General features: G+C 39.6%; 1 protein-coding gene across 1 annotated transcript; it reads right to left on the bottom strand.

Moving 5' to 3' along the window:
* Positions 1-5,493: 5,493 nt before the first annotated feature.
* LOC113537671 (Fc receptor-like protein 5) lies at positions 5,494-14,938 on the bottom strand. The gene is made up of 9 exons (XM_053233261.1): positions 14,926-14,938; positions 14,574-14,842; positions 13,487-13,691; positions 13,006-13,341; positions 9,596-9,975; positions 8,607-8,688; positions 7,111-7,359; positions 6,764-6,886; positions 5,494-6,050 (listed from the first exon to the last, which is right to left on the bottom strand). Exons 1-9 carry the CDS (start codon positions 14,936-14,938, stop codon positions 6,004-6,006), a joined length of 1,704 nt encoding a protein of 567 aa, XP_053089236.1. The 3' UTR covers positions 5,494-6,003.
* Between the last annotated feature and the right edge of the window lie 2,812 nt (positions 14,939-17,750).

The following is a 17,750-nucleotide window of genomic DNA, read 5'->3' as shown; positions in this document are numbered from 1 at the left end:
GTGTTGGTGTGTGGTGCCAGCGTGTGTCTGTGTGTGCATGTGAGCATGTTGGTTTAATTTTGTTGGTATATGTTGGTTTTTTTTTTTTTTTTTTTTTTTTTAAGTTCCTGTATTTTTGTTCATTTCTTTGTGTGTGTTCTGCTTCAGGAGCTGGGGGACGCCGGCAGGGAGGCTTGGCACCTGGTGGCTGGGTACCTGTGTCTGTGTGTTTCACCTTTCTGGCAGTGTAGTGTCACCTGGGTGTGCTGTGCAGTGTATGTGTGCGCTTCACGTGTGGTCTTTTTGGAGCCTCCTTCCAGATCGCCTCCCTGTGGTAAGCCCCCATCCTAACTTATGTGTGTTCTGTTCTGTAGACCTACAGAATAACTGAACCCTGGTTGTATTTACAGTGTTTACTACTCTCTTTTTTTTTTTTATGAATTGTAACAAAGCCATTGAAAAGAATTAAATAAAGAAATTGTTTAGTGTGAATCCTGTCTATGTTTGCTTATGTGGACTTAATGTTGGGTTTTTTTTTTTTTTTTTTGTATAGTTAGTTTTCCTAAGGGGGGCATAACTCCCCTAGGTGGCGTGGTCGGCCATCTAAATTCTTATTGGTACCTTGGTCTCGCTACATATTGGTTTTATGAGCCATTGTAAATTAGAGATGCACCGAACGTTTGGCAAACAAAAAATAGCACAAAAAGTGCTGGACACCCTTAGCTTGTTAGCCAGGGTTCAAAGTGCACCTATCGATAACCTCGTCACAGCTATATTTTTGCCCCTTACACAGGTTTCGCTCAGCATATAAACTCATTAACCTGCTTTCTGTCGGCTTATTATAGGTGCATATATTAATGTAATGTGTTCTCACATGGCAATTTAAAATTGTAGTCCATGAATAGCAAGTAACCTTTATATTTTATAGTTTTATATTTAAATCATGTTTGTTTGTTTTTAAATGATGCAACCAAAAGTTTTTCAGTGGTTACAAATGTGAGTTACTCAGTTTTGAAGTGTATTCTTTTTACTGAGAAAACATCCATCGAAATTAAAGCAGTACAATGAATGTGTCTTGAAAAGAAAAAACTCAGAAGATCAGAGGTGTGATTCAGCTGTGAAACAGATGAAGATTAAAGACTACTCCATGTCATGCAGGCAAGTTACTCAGTCCACAATTGACAGGCTTGTAGTTGAGTTTGTCTGTGAAAGCCTTCAGCCCTTTACTATAGTTGAACTTCCAACATTCAAAAATCTAATCCATACAATGCAACCTAGCTGTACAGTTATGTCCAGACCAACTGTGAAGTTGAGAATCGAGGAAGCAGCCGCAAAGGTGAAAAAAAAAAAACATCATTGCTGAGATGGCAAAAATCAGCTATATAAGTACCACTACTGATTGTTGGACAGCTTGACAACGGAGTTACATCGGTGTAACCGCACACTGGATCGAAGAATCTACACTGGAAAGACGTTCTGCTTCCATTGCCTTTTGACGCTTGAAAGGATCACATATGTTTGATTTGCTTGCAGGGACCCTGGATGACATCTGTGGCATCTCAGGAAAAAATAATGGCATGAATATGGCATCTCAGGAAAAATAGTCAGAGCAACAACTGATAGTGGATCAAATTTTATTAAAGCATTTAAGGTATATGGTGAACAGAGTCAGCAAGGGTTGACTGGTGCTGACTCTGCTGAGGCAGCGACACTGGAGAGTGAGGGAGATGCAGAAGGAGTTGAGGTTCAGGACACCTGTTCTATTTTAAACACTAACAGTGGGTTGGAGTATCATCTACCCAAGCATCAGCGTTGCGCGTGTCGTCATCTTAATTTGCTGGCTACTGTGGATGCTTGCAAGGCAGAGGACAGCAGTGAGGTATATAAGAAGCTTACCCATTCAACGTTTGCGAAATGCCAGGCATTATGCAATAAAACCACCCGGTCTGCCATCAATGCTGAGATCGTCCAAGAAGAATGTAAGCTGCAGTTCATTCAGCCCAACCACACAAGATGGAATTCGAGGTAGGTATGGATTACATCCTGCATTATCTTGATGCCATTAAGGGCACCCAGCAAAACAAATCACAACGTGATGCCTCTGACGAGGATGACTTCTTTTCTTCCATTAAGACTGTTCCATTCCCAACTGCATCTGCACTGGATGGATACTTGGCTTGTGCCTCAGAAAAGATGGGACTGCTTCACATGTTTCCTTTGTTGAAAAAGCTAAGCCTCAAACTGAACACACCCTTCTTTCTAATTTGTGCTACAGGCTCATCTTTGTACATTAACAATTTAACATAAAATGCTTTGCAACCTTTATTAACCTGCAAGAAGACCTCTACAGAATGGTTGTCATTAATGTTACCTGATTATTGGGTGCTTTTTCAAATATTACATGCCTGGATTTTCAGTGCTAGCAGTCAAAAATAAAACTGTTGGAGATATATATCCAAATTTTTTTAAAAAACTGAAACATCAATAAAAGAGAATGACACTGATGTTAGATACAGTTTTAATTTATGTGGAATAACATTCACAGCATAATACCCACTACTAATTACTCTTGAATACTTTTAAAAGGGGTACTTTGAGTAGTATTTAGGATGGGTACTTTTATTCTACTTGCACTTTTTCAGTACACTTTACACCATTGGTAATCTGCACAGCAAAGTAAAAGCACATAAAAAAGCACATTGTGTGTAATGCCCGCTATAGCACACACTGTCTAAGGAAGGGGTCCAAAAGGGACTTGTGACACTTTGTCAGTATCTGTCAGTATGAAGCTATGTTACTGAATTCATTTTTGTTACTGCTGACATGATAAATGTAAGTGCAGAGGAGCAGGAGCTGAGTTGGGGATGGAGCATGTTGAGCTTTAGTTGAGTCCAGAGAGGGTTTTCTCACTGAATATCATTTCAGTTGCCTTCATAACACAAGCTTATGACATCTAACAGCCAGCTGTTCTTTACAAGAGACCCGAGTTTTAAAATCTCATACACAAATGATATGGTAACTGTTACAGTACGGTTCAGTGTGGACCCAATTGCAGAGTGAAAACCCCTGCTTGATTATAAATAACTGGGTAAGCAGGGTTTATATATAGGTGAAATAAAGGTTAAGATCCCTTCTTCTTCTAGTCCCTTCTTTCCTCTGCTTTCTTTCTGCTTTGCAATTCCTTTTTTTTAATTCTTTTAGATACTTATTTTCCTATTTCATTTCTTTTACCCATTTAATCTCACTTCAGTCAAAGTCCTGACATACCACTCACTCCTCTACAAAGGTGCTTTTAAAAAAAAAAAAAAAAAAAAAAAAAAAAGTACCATGTAAAGGCTGGCCTTAAGTATCCTGCCTGGCAGGTGCAGTTAATCCAGGTTAATCAGCCTGGAGAATTCTGGGTAACTGAGTTCTCCTGAATGGCTGCTCTCACTGTGCTCCACTGCTGCCCTCTGCTGGCTGCTGGAAGTGTAGCACAGCCTCTTACAGTAACAAACTATAAATAAACATTTATTCCCTTAAAATATACATGAAATATTTTCCTTCTACAATTTTCCCTTGGAAGAAGTGTGTGATGTTCCTCACTGCAGACACCTACCAAAAATTCTCCCCAATTGTGTAGACTGTGTTAGTGCTCATATACAACAAAGATTTAGATACAAGCTTGATTTACAAACCTCTAATCCTGACTATCTTAATCCCTCTGCCAGGACTGGGAAGAAATGCACTCATGAGGAAGTTATCTAGCAGGATTTAACAGTGAAACCTTCTGATTCACTTTATAAGTAGCTTTTGATCGTCTGAATCACTGTCACTTCTGTAATGTTAATTTCCTGTGTTGTGTTTTGGACATTTTCAGTGTTATGTTAGTCCTGTACAGTGTACCAGTGTGTAGACATGCAGTAAGAGTAATAACACTTCTGTTTGATTCCTCATTTACTCCTGAACTTTACTGCACTGAGATCCTCTACTTACACTGAATAATACTGCAGGATCGAGTTTCTGCTTTTAAGAGAACACTTTATTAATCCCATGTGGGAAATTCCAGTGTTACAGAGACAAGAGACAATATAAGACAATGAAAAGGCAACAATATAGCAGCAGAAGGGAGTTTAAAACATAAAAATGCAAGAGAAATGAAGTAGACATTGATCTGTTTATTTTTTATTATTATTATTTTGGCTCAAATGTTTTTTGTTAAATGTTAAATGTTTTAGCTCCAGTACATCATTGTATAAAAAATACAAAATGGTAAAAATGCTGATATTGACAAAGACACAAGAGTTTTCTCAGTGTATTACTTGTACTTCATATGATACATTATTGCTACCAGGTGAAATAATTCAGTGAATTGATAATGATGCATTTATTTAATAGATCAAAAACATTTCATCCACAAATCTCCTCACACAACTACAATTAAAGTTCACACATCTGAAAAGTCAAACAAAACTAACAACAGTGTCTAACTGAGATTGGAAATCTACTCCTCGTAATTCAACTAGAGCTAATCTCACACAGAAATAGAAGAAAACACAGCAGTACAAATACAGTAGTGGTAGAACTAATACTGAGAAGACACAAAACACTATATTAGTTCCCCACCATATTTCAGATAACAGTCAATGAATTTGTTTTTATATTCCATACATACAAAGCTTCACATACTTTAACTCCAGTAACACTGGGCTTTTCACCAAACACTCTGACTGTAGTCATCTATACAGAAAATACAAGCTACACTGGAAAATATTACACTGCACATTTTCATTCTGAAATAATGCAATTTAAACCATATACATTTTAACATTTTTGAAATTACAATTGTGTTGCTGTTGAATCATTGAACAGAACAAGATCGGGTGCACATAGTGCATGAAGCACACATACGCTGTTGACAAACTGTCCTTGGTACTGTCAGTGGCCTTGTCAACTTGAAGCGCAAAGCTTTTCCCTTTTATTTTCTCAATGAGCTGTTCCTCCAGGTTATTCGGAATATAAAAAATTCGTCTTGATATGGTGTCATTAGACAATGAGATTGTCTTTAATTTCGTGACACTTGCCTCATCAAGCATAACTGACACCATATCTATGGCAGCAGGAAGAATCAACTCTTCTGCAATTGTGTGTGATTTCTTGCATTGTGCAAAGCAATACACAATTTTGTATGAAGCCAGTTGTGCTTTCGCTGTTGCTGAAGTGGCTTTTACAAAATGCCTATGCTGCCCACGATATTGATCAGGTTTTCTTTTAAAACAGTCACTTTTGAACATAATTTGAACGTATTGTCTCAATGTGTCGTCTTAATTTTTAAGAAATAGGACACACATAGGTCTCTCCTCTTCACCAACCACATTACCAGTGAAGCCGAGAGCAAGCACTGACTGGGATGTCTGTGTGACCTCATCTACAGCTTTTCTCTTCCCTTTCACAAACTGATCCATCTTCCATGCCCCCCCCCCCCCCCCCCCCAGGCACTTTGAGAACCACTGCCATATACACCCTCTCTATATTAAGCAAATCTCAGTAGTGCATGTCCTAGCACAGAACAAACCTACTAGTCTTTAGTTTCCTCCCAACGATGCTAGTTTCCATCTTGGACTTAATCTTGTTTCATCTCATTCTCTTCCATTGGAATAAAACAATAGGATGGCGTGATTTGCATTAAAAGAGGTCCAGCAACTGACAGAGTAGAGTATCATTCTATAATTTCTGGACTTAAAGCAACCATTTTGCACAGATTACTGTGTTTGCTTAAACCTCATTACAGTTAGATGAAGTGTTTTGAGGTTTTAGTGTGCAGGTCACCATGTTGAGATTAAACTCACTTCAATAGCAGACATATTTATTTCCCACATGTCAGATGTTATTTTGCAGAAGCACAGCTCAACCCTCAGACAATACATCACAATTTTCTCTTGATCAATATGTATTATTTTAAAACCTCACAAAGCCCTAAAGAATGAGAAATTATGAAATTATTTTTACAGTAAATGCATCTTCTTTTTGTTAGATGAACTTTGCTCACTCCTCTATGACTGCATTCTCAATTCTCTCTTCATCAGTGTGAGCTGTTAAAGAAATTAAAGAGTCATTAGATTCATTTCAAAGTTTATTCCAGGTGTTTATGGCAGAAAAGCAACCAACCTGCATTTGATCTCATCCTAAACACAGTTTAAAGGGTGTTTGTTTTAAGGCTTCTGAATGAATGAAGTGACAAGTGACAGAGCTTCAGGAAAAGATGTGTTAGAAAATGAACATCATTCATTCAATCATCTTCAGTAACCGCAAAATGTAGGTCAGAGATTCTTTATCAATTATTACAAACAATTTATTAACATGTCCTTTTGTGTTATTAAAATGCTACCTCTTCCTTTTAAAACCTAAATTATACAGATTATCTAACGCCTGTTACTATGATGGATAAGTCAGCACATCTACTTATGAAATACACTTCTGCACTATTTTTAGTAATTTTACTGAATAATGTACATTATTAGTGAAGTTAAAATGCAACTCCACTTGAAGCGTCTGTCACATGTAAATTCACCCTCAGACCTCAGCAGAAACAGATGTTGTGTTTTATATCATATCCTACTTACATTTAAATCTTACTGTAAGTGCATTTTAGAACAAGTGCTTTAACACTCAAGTGTGGATTTTTGCTTTTAAAATGAGAATAGTGAGTCAAATACTTTCTACTTTTCCTAAGGTGAAAATGTTTTTCTTGCACTAAATAAAGTTATTGTGCTCATTATGTGAAACGTACAGTAAGAGTTCTTACCTCGAGCTCTGTAACATTTGACCAGCAGAATGATGGTCACCAGCAGATACGGAGAGGCCGTCACTACACTACTGATCAGCATGAACACTGAGAATGGAGCTTCTGCACGTGATGGACCTGACGCTGAATAAAGTAATAATTAGAATAACACTTTGTTCATGCTCAAGTGTTTGTAAGTTTTAGCTCAATCTGCTGTATAAATAAATTCTTTTACACTTGTGTGCACAAGCATAACATAGCATATTGTACACAGAGTTACATAAACTAAGGACTATAGCTTACATTATGTAACGCTACAGCGTTCAAGTCACAGTTGTATTTAAATGAGTATTTAAATGATTTCTCACCTCTGACTAAGAGCCAGCTTTTCAGTGACTCTCCTCTCTCTGGGTGTTTACAGTGGTAGAAACCTTCATCTGACTTTGAGAGGTTATAGATGATCATCTCTCCTGTAGTCTGTGTCTGGAGAACTGATCCATCTTTATAGAAATCAGCTCGGAGGTTTGAGGAATTTCTGCTGCGATATAAACAGTGTAGAGTCAGAGGATGTCCCTCAGTCATAGGATGGACAGGACTCTCCAGGATCACATCGCCATCTAGAACAGAGGATATCACATGTACAATTTAATATGATTCCAATAAGGAAACCCACACAATTTGTGTGTCGACTAACAAAAATTCTGTGTCTGAATTATAGCTGCATCGATACCAATACATGTATCAGGTATAGATTTAATAATAATGCTCATTTACTGGTGCTTGCTGATACCAGCATCTGATGTGCTACTATGTGACATAAGCCTAGTGTATGTTGTCATGCTAATGAACAGACGACACAAAATGAAAGTGATCTGAAAGTATTTCATGATTAATGATCAATGTAAAGCAGACTGCAAACTGGGCTCTGTGAAAATATCAGGAGGAGAAACTACAGCATCTTCCTGCAATACGAGTAACCTGATAAACACATTATGCTGCTGAAACATTATGTTTAATAGAGAGTGTGAGGGTGACCCACCTGAGAGTGCAGAACAGTATCATCTAACATGGCCATTAAAAATGAGCTCAAGGTGCCATTAATTGTGCACACAAAGATTTCACAAGAGTGGAGCAGTGACGAGAGTGTGCAGAGAAACTGTCACACATGACAGCACTGAGCACTGAGCCATGTGCACTTCCTTTCTCCTCGCTCCGCACAGTCAACACTTTGCTTGTGAGTGAAGATGAAATTCATAGCAGTTTGTACTGATTTTTAATGACCAGACTCACTGATACAACTCAGGTTGCAAACTTGCACTCTCTATTAAAGACAATGACACCTTAGCATGTTAAATGTAACTATGCACATGGGGTTAGCTGCACACAGCAGCAGACAACATAACAGAGAGAAATAAATTGTTCTATGACATCCCTGATTGATTAATTCTCAGAAAGTTATTCATTTCATTACAACTGTGGTGATGTGATCTGCCATTTTTGTATGAGGGGCGGATATAGGGTACGCTTCGTGGATATAAAAGGAGATAGGACTGACGCCTACCTAAGTGCGTCCAGTTGGTGACGTCAATTTTGGTGCGCCGGGTGCACATTCAGGAGGTAGGAGCTGCTGGTGGTAGCTACAATGGGTCTGTGTTTGTTATGCGGGGTTATTTGAGACTTGTTTTATTTAATAGCGAGGCATCGAGTGAAGGCTGATCTTCGCGAGAGTTCAATATGCACGCCGCCGAGCACGTTGGGCGGGGTGCGTTGCTAGTCGCAGGTATGTAATGCTTTAGTGTTTGGGCAAAGTGGTAATAACTCCCTTTTCTTAAACTTAATCATTGTTTTATTTTAGTAGTGATACGGGGGCTGGAAGGTGTTGCTGCAGGCTTTTTGTGGGGCGCTGCTAGATTCGGTGCGACGCAGTTCGTTTGTATGAGCTGCAGCTACGAGCATGGGTTATTCGCCGGCTGTTTAGCAACACCTGCACAGACTGGATTGCTTCTTTTCTATGAGTTGTACGCTTCGACCAACCGTCTGCTTTTTACCAGAACCACGCATGGGTTGTGGATGCCTTCGGGGCTAACTGGATGACTATTTCATTTCAGCAAGAAGGGTTTGTTTGGACGATCGGAGCGATCGCTGCGGCCTGAGGTGATTCATTCAAATTTTATGGTTTCAGGTATCCGGTGACGGTGGGACTTGAGGAGGCGAATAGCTACGTGTTTGTCAGTACTATTTGGTTGTGTTTTTTGTGTGTGTATGTGGTTGTGTATTTAGAATTTTTTTTCTTTGTAAATGGTTTTTTTTTGTGAGCAGTTTGACTTGCCCTTTTGCTTCAACAGCCCAAGATAAATGTTCCTTTATTGAGGATATTCTTTAAGTGTATGTGTGGTTGTGTCTTATATTTTGTTCTTTTTTTCCCTTCAGAATTGGGGGGCTAGCATTAGCCAGAGTCCTCCATGTGTGGTGGTGGTGCGGATGTCGGTTTGCAGTGTTCACAACGGGTGATTCGATGCTGTGGTGGCATGTGTGGTTGCTGTGTTTATTGGATAGGCAAGCCGATATCCCCAGTTCTGAAGTGGTAAAGTGTGCATGTGTATAAAGTTATGAGTGAGGTGTTTTAATGTTTATATATTAAAGAGATCAATGCTGCAGTTTATTGTATGTCGTTCTGAATAAATTGTGTGAACCCTTTAATCATTGTTTGATACCTGTATCAGCCACAATGAATCTGTGTATTGGGTACTTGATGTGCTTGTGGGTCCCCAGCCAAATTTCTGGGGTGGCGTAGTCTAAAATTTAGTGCCAAAATTGGCAAGATTGCTAATCCTTGAGATAGGAGGGCCACACGATTACCAGTATGGGCATCGGTAAGCAAGCACTCATACTTGTATACAGTCTGAAAGAAATGGTCATTTTTCCTTTGACACTAAACACACTACATGAAGACTCACCATGCACTGTGATGTTGACAGGATTACTATTTTCTCCAGATTCAGACTCACACCAGTAAACTCCAGTGTGTGATGTGGAGAGGAAGCTGATTTTACATGTAGATCCTGTAACTGATCCCCACCGTGAACAATCTAACACTCCCTCACTGTGTGTGTATCGTCTCACTGTCCATCCAGTAGAGATACTCTGGTCCTCACAGCTCAGTGAGAGAGAGTCTTTAGTAAAGTGTTGAGTTCTGCTGGGACTGATGATCAGAGAGACTGGAGGAGATTCACCTTAAACAGAGAAGAAATCCACATAAATAAGAATAAGTGCAATATGCAGTACAATGAGTATAAATGTACATGTGCATTCAGAATTGTTTATTAATCTAGCAATCAAAGCCACAGTCCATAGCATTGGTAAAAGCTAAGAAACAAAATCAAAACTTGGGCTACGTACACAGGAAAGTCTTGCAATTGCTGCAGGCAAAAAAAAAAAAGGCAGAGACACGGGGAAACACAGAGGATATAAATATAAAACGTGTTTGAAACTAGGAAGAGGTGCACACAATCAGGGCATCACATCAACATCACATGACCACCAGAGGTCACCATCATCTCACTATTAGCCTAGCTCTAGCTCTCCACCTCCAGGTCACTTCTTCATTGGAGATTACATCATGCCAGCACATGCATTTGCTCAATGTTAAATTCAGAGCCATGATTAGTTTGTGATTGCCATTGCCATGTTTAGACCCTTTGCTTTTGATTACTCTTTTCAATTTTCCCTCTGGTATCTTATATTGTACTTTACTGTGTTTGATCCTTGCCTGTTTTACAGCTCTGCTATTTGTATTGTGTTTTCCATCAGTGTAACATTTTGACATCATCTGTATCTGCAACTGTGTAGTTCTCCTAAAAGCCATTTCTGTATTTGTATTTGTGTTTAAACCAGAAGTAGGCATGGTCATGTCTTTCTTAAAACAATCAAACACAAAACAACCCCAGAATACTGTGCCTCCTATTGACATATTTTGTATATGTTTAGAACTCATTATATTCAATTCAGTTCAATTTTATCTGTATAGCGCTTTTAACAATGGATATTGTCAAGCAGCTTTACAGAAATAAATGGATTCACAAAAAACATATTGTACATATGTGAATTTATCCCTAATGAGCAAGCCAGAGGCGACGGTGGCAAGGAAAAACTCCCTGAGACAATATGAGGAAGAAACCTTGAGAGGAACCAGGCTCAAAAGGGAACCCATCCTCATCTGGGTGCAATGGATAGTGCAATTATAAATAAATCCCTTCTATTAGAAGGCAGCCAGCCACTCCACCGTCGACAAACCTGACTGAACGTGTGAGAGTGGGGGGGCGACAGCATCCAAACATCTCAGTTCACCACAACACTCTATGCCTGTGAACCCTCCAGACCTGCCCCTGTACCTAAGAAAAAACTATTCACAAAAGGCTTTACTAAACAAATATGTTTTCAGCCTAGACTTAAACATAACTGTGGGGCTTTGTAAGAGAAAGATCTACCCCCAGCTGTAGCCCGCACTATTCGAGGCACCAACAAATAGCCTGCACCTTTTGATCTAAAGGTAGGCGTTGCGGATCATAAAAGACCAAAAGTTCGCTCAGGTGCTGTGGCGCGAGACCATTTAGTGCCTTATAGGTCAATAGTAGTATTTTATAATCAATACGAAATTTGATTGGGAGCCAGTGCAGTGTGGATAAGATCTTCTGATTCTAGTAAGGACTGTCGCTGCTCCATTCTGGACTAACTGGAGCTTGTTTATGCATCTACTGGAACATCCAGACAGTAAGGCATTACAATAATCCAACCTAGAGGTAACAAAAGCATGAACTAATTTTTTTGCATTGTGTAGTGACAATATATTTCTTATTTTAGCAATATTTCTGAGATGAAAGAAAGCGATCCTAGTTATATTATCTACATGAGCTTCAAAAGAAAGACTAGAGTCAATAATCACACCAAGGTTTTTTACTGCTGCACATGAGCTTACTTCTAATTGCATGTGTTCCTAGTACAAGTATTTCTGTCTTGTCAGAATTAAGTAAGAGAAAGTTAATAAACATCCAGTTTCTAATGTCTTTTACACATTCCTCAACTTTATTAAGCTGATGTCTGTCATCTGGCTTTCATGAAACATACAACTGTGTGTCATCAGCGTAACAGTGGAAGCTAATACCATGTTTACGGATAATTTTGCCCAGAGGTAGCATATATAAAGAAAAGAGCAGTGGGCCTAAAACAGAGCCTTGCGGGACACCAAACTTTACCTTAGTATGCGAAGTCACCATTTACGTTTACAAACTGATAACGATCAGTCAAATAAGACCTGAGCCAGGAAAGGGCTGTTCCCTTAATGCCTACTACATTTTCCAGTCTATCGAGGACAATAGCATGATCAATGGAATCAAAAGCTGCACAAAGGTCAAGTAGCACAAGCAAGGAGACACAACCCTGATCAGAGGCCAGTAGTAATTCATTTACAACTTTTACCAGCGCTGTCTCTGTGCTATGATGAGGCCTAACTCCTGATTGATACATTTCATGAATGTTATTTCTATGTAAGTATGAGCATAGCTGCTGTGCTACAACCTTTTCTAGGACCTTGGAGATAAAGGGGAGGTTTGATATCGGTCTATAGTTAGACAGCTGACAGGGGTCAAGGTCAGGTTTTTTAATCAAGGGCTTGATAACTGCTAGTTTAAAAGATTTAGGTACATAGCCAATGCTAAGGGAAAAATTTATTATCTTTAAAAGAGGTTTGATTGTTTCAGGAATTATCTGTTTGAAGAAACAAGTAGGTAAAGGATCTAGTACACAGGTTGATGATTTTGATGATGAAATTAGTGAAATTAGTTCGGAGTAAAACATTGTAATTGTTGATCTGATATTATTATATTATCATCTACAGGGTTAGTTATATGTTCATTCCGAACAATATACTGCATTCATATTCAGTTACATTTCTAGTGTTGACTTGCTCTGGCTTTCTGGCTTTTATAATAACATCCTCCTGCCCAGAGATCCTAAATACACCCTTTAGTCCTCTTTGTTTTCAGGAAAATAAACCAGTGACTAGATCAGGTGCGTGCCCAGTGCAATAAGACAGCACATGGCTTTTGTCATCAATGTCACAAAGGGGAAAACAGTTTCTACTAGCACTTAGGGCTCTTTAACTGCCTTATACATATTAATAAATAAATGTTGCATGAAGCTTATTCTTTAGTCACACATCCACATTCTACTCTATTTAACCTAAACCTACTGTTATTTTTCCTCACCAGTGATCCATAGTGGCTGTGGATTGCTGTACTGTGTGTGAACGGCTGGTTCTCCTCTCTCTCCTCTGCACATATAAACTCCTGTGTGTTTTAGAGCAGCAGGACTGAGAGTGTAGGAGCCTCCAGATCCTCTGCTGCTGTCTGAGAGGAGCTCCACATACATGCTATAGCCATGATTATGTTTTATTTGAGTTAAGCCGTTTCTGTAGGGAACAGCTGTGTACCAGCTGAATGTCCAGTCTGTAGAGGAGTCTGTAACGTCACAGCTTAGAGTCACTGAGTCTCCTTCAGTGAGCCAGCTCTGTGGAGATACACTCAGTACTGCCCATGGTCTCTCTGTTACACAGGAAATACAAAATGATTCATTTGTAGATTTATTTAATACACAATTAGAATCTGTCTAAGATTATCTAATTGCACATTTTTAATGTGTCACCAAAGCAAACTCACACCCCCACATCTTACAGTGTAACAGCATCACTGAAGTATGAGGAGTGTGAGCCTCCTCTCTCTGCTCCTCTACAGGTGTATTTACCTGTGTGGGTCACTTCAACACCACTGATCCTGTACACCTGTTCACTACTGACAGGACTGTGTGAAGCATCTTTATACCAGCTGTACTGCCAGCTAGAGACACTTTCATCCTGTATGTCACATCTCAGAGTGACAGCGTCTCCACTGAACACCTGTTTATCAGGATTTATAAATGTTATAAGTTTTGATCTTGCTGTAGAAAAATAATAAAGTATTTAAACTGTCATGATGAATTTGTCATCATGCATATATAACGATGATTTAAGAACATGCTACAGTACTACAGTTCATTTTTTATTAGATCTATCATTTAATTTGCAAAGAAACATTTTTATAAACTACAAAATCTGTTAATGTAAGATTTTTATTGTACTTATTAACAGGTATCACCTGTTTCCAAACTTAACTGGATAATCTAGGCTGTAGTCTAAAAAAAACAAAAGTAATATAAGCAATAAGTGGTGACCATGATGTGACCAGTTCCATTTGCTTTAATGTGATTAAATTGATGTATCAGCAGTAAGTCCCTCTGAATGAGCTGTTACTACAGAAACAATGATTTTAGAATGAGTTCTCTGTCAGAGCAGCTGTTATAGAAAATTAATCAACACCTTTTGACCAATCAGCATCCAGAATTCCACAATTATGTGGTATAATGTTATAGCATTTCTGCACTTCTCTGTATCCCTACAGGTATAAACACCTTTATAAGAGATTAGGAATGTGTTCAATCATTTTATCACTGAGTGGTCTTTTTTTTTTGCTAAATAATTTTAACACTTGCATCTACTAATCTGTATCTCACATATGAGAGTGAATCTCAACTGTTTTACCTACTATACTTAGCCTTGTATGACCACAAACGAAAAAATGTTTAAAGATTAAAAAAAAAACTTCTGTAAAGATTTAAAACATTATATAATAATGTGGAATTGCAGTAATTATGCAATATTTTATTCATACCCCTCTTAATTTCAAACCTGGTAAAAAAAAAAAGTGAGATATCATGACGTACCTCTTGCTGTAATCCTGACTTGATCACTGTTCTCTGTGTAGTAGTATGTGTCTGTCCACGAGTTATACCTCCATGCTGTACACTGATACACTGTTTCTCCTGCGTTACCGACTGTCACACGGAATTTGTTTTTGGGTACAGTTTCAGTGCTCAAAAGCTGCAACTGCTCATTATATTTGTACCATTGAAACTTCCATCCAGCTGACTGCAGCTCACAGCTCAGAGTGATGGTCTCTCCAGTGTAGACAGAGCTCTGAGGATTCACTCTTACAGTCGGTTTGGGTTTTGCTGTTGGAATGAAATGATGAAGGTGTCAGCTGCTTTTCACTTTACAACATAAGCAGTAGACTTAAAACCCTTTTTACCGCTACACTGGTGCTCCATGCCGAAATCGACTTATCGGACATTTTCAATCAGTATAAATAAATGAATTATTTTATTGCCACAAGCCTGTTATAATATTCGTCAGGACACTGTTGGGTTTCTGTGTGTAGAGTACCATGACTCTGTGTTTAGTTGCTGGTGAGCAGGGTGAAGGAAAAGGGGAGGGGTGTGAGCCCCCCGCTGGGGAAATAATTCACACCTCTCCACAACCACTTTGGTACAGAGATAAAACTGATAGCACAACTAAAGCTTTATTGATTGTAAAACACTGTCTACAACTGCCACAATAAAATTATACAATTTAAACACAATATCAGACTTTTATAAATGTTAACTTCCTTACATTACCTACAAAGACAAAAAAATCCAGTTTGTTCCCAGTTTTATAAATCACATTTCCATCAGTATACAGTTGCTGCAATCTCCCAAGTTCGAGCGGAAATGAGGAAGCAGGAGGCAGGCTTAGAACAACTCAAAGGCAACTTATTGTCCAATTTTTTCCTCCACTTTCAGCGGTCTCTTATTTACACACACACATACGTCCGCACGCATATGGCTTTGTGCTGAGTCGTGCTCTCTCTCTCTCTTTTTGTCCTCGCCCCAGCTAACTTCAACACAGAATCCTCGTTAGTAAAATTCCCCCAGGTGTGCATTCCCACTCACTTTCTCCGGCTCAGCCCTCCATTCACAAATCGGCACTCGACCATGCCCCCACTTCCACATACCCCCACCGCCCGACTCAGGCCGGGGAGCTACCCAGCCTGACATCCTCCCTCCCAACGAGAGAGAGGAAATCTGCCACAGCCATCTGCGCCCCCGGCCTGTGGACCACCTCAAACCTAAATGGCTGAAGTTACCAAAGAGTGATCTGAGTATTGGCATTCTTCATGCCGTGGAGCCACTGGAGAGGAGCGTGGTCCAAACAGAGGGAGAAGGCCTGTCCCAACAGATCGTATTGGAGGGTAAGGACCGCCCACTTGATGGCCAGAGACTCCTTCTCTATCATGCTGTACTTCATCTCTCGCTCAGAGAGCTTGCGGCTGATTTACAGCATGGGCCGCTCCTCCCGAGAGGAGGGCAGGGGGTTTACGTCAGGCTGGAGGATGCATGCCTGGCACTGAGTTGGCTAATCAGTGGGAGAGAGGGATAAAGGAGAGGCTGGAGATGCCGACGGGGAGAGAGAGATGCACATGTGTTTTGTGTTTTATGTTATGTTTATGTTCTGTTTATGACTAAACATTACGTTTGAGTTAACTTGGTTCCCGCCGCCTCCTTGCCCATCCTTGAATTTGTTACAACAGTCCATCCGCATTATTGAAGAAAAAAAACTAAAGTTCCACATTTAGTTAGAGATGTCACCTTCGAATGCATTAAGTGTTTTGATATCCCACTCCTCTGGATTTTAGTAATTAGCCATACATTGTAGTGATACACATTCAAAAATAGCACTATCTACCTTGGCTATGCTGAACAAACCGTGATATAAATTTTAATAGGTCAGTCTTACTTGACTGACATCCATATGAACCAATTGTAGAAACTTTTAGCTTTCAAACAAGACCTCACTTGTCAAGACTGACCATTGAGAGACAGAGCAACAGAATTGTGTAATCTCCCCCTTTCCCACTTTTACACATGCTCTGGAGCCGTCAGTCAGCAGGTACAGGCCAATCAATTTGTAGCACAAGTCAGGTTTGGTGTGCAAGCAACCTTGATGGCTGTTCTGGCCGGGTTGTCCTCCCCCAAAAGTTAAGTTTTGGAATGTTTTGCAGCATTTGCATGCTCTCAGAGTTTTTCTGGAACCCGCTCCTCGAAATGTGTGAAGCTATGTTGCTTTCTATTTTCAGTTTTTGCTTGTATGTTTTTTTTGAAGGTAGTATAGAAATATAATTTTTCACATGTACCATGGCACTGCTTTTTTTCAGATGTGGATAGCACTGCATTTTTTCACAGAGAAGCCAGAGAAGAGGTAGCACTTGTGTGTCACCCATTTGAGCCACTAGGAGAGCCAGTGCTCCTGCGTCTGCAACACAACCTGAACAGGACAGGTGGCACAGTATTAACAAGGATGATGTGCCTCCCATTCAATATCACTTTTCTCCTGCCCACACTACTGGGGTACAGCTTGATAGCCACCAGCAACACACTTCTCTTGAGCTGTCCCAGTTATTTTTTGGTAAAGCCACAGTCAAGAGTCTCTGCAACAACACAATCCTGTATTCAGAGTACGAGCAGAAGAATGGCATGTAGACACAGTGGAGTCCTGAAACTAGCCTGAAGATGTGCAAATTCCTAGGCCTAGTCATTTACTACTAAAGTCTAATAAAGCCATCAAGAGTTTGAGATTTGTGGAGAAAGGATAAGCTTCATAATTTTCCATTCCCAGCTTCAGTCATGGCAGGCTACAGATTTGAGGCAATATTCTGGAACCTGCACATGAGCAATGTCAAAGACGATGAGCAGAATGACCAGTTAAAGGCAGCAATGGTTATGATTGGCTCTTTCATGTGAAGCCTCTCAGGAAGTAGCTCTTAGTGACATGCAGAGCATACTACCAGCTTCATCAGAACATAGCCATCGATGAAGGAATGGTCTAGAATTGTGGATTCTCAGCTGGGAGAAAACACTGTGTACTCTGCCTTCAAAGAAAGAAGAACAGCAAGACTATTTACAAATGCAGGTCTTGTGATGTGTCCTTGTGTATTATAGTGAACCGTCTTTGTTTCACTGAGTAGTGATGATGTCAAGGACAGCCAAGCTCAGTGATGTGCACTTGGCTCCGAGTCTTGAATCTTTTTCATTCAGTTTTTTT

The sequence above is a fragment of the Pangasianodon hypophthalmus genome, chromosome 4 (genome assembly GCF_027358585.1).
Source record: "Pangasianodon hypophthalmus isolate fPanHyp1 chromosome 4, fPanHyp1.pri, whole genome shotgun sequence".
Classification (NCBI taxonomy): domain Eukaryota; kingdom Metazoa; phylum Chordata; class Actinopteri; order Siluriformes; family Pangasiidae; genus Pangasianodon; species Pangasianodon hypophthalmus.
The sequence above is the reverse complement of the archived record's forward strand: the minus strand, read 5'-3'. Positions and strand labels throughout refer to the sequence as shown.

Coding starts and splice junctions, on each gene's coding strand:
- LOC113537671 (XM_053233261.1), bottom strand. Junction 8,689..9,595: donor CGATGCCCATACTGGTAATC/GTGTGGCCCTCC, acceptor CCATGCTCGTAG/CTGCAGCTCATACAAACGAA. Junction 6,051..6,763: donor CAAATGTTACAGAGCTCGAG/GTAAGAACTCTT, acceptor TTTCTTTAACAG/CTCACACTGATGAAGAGAGA.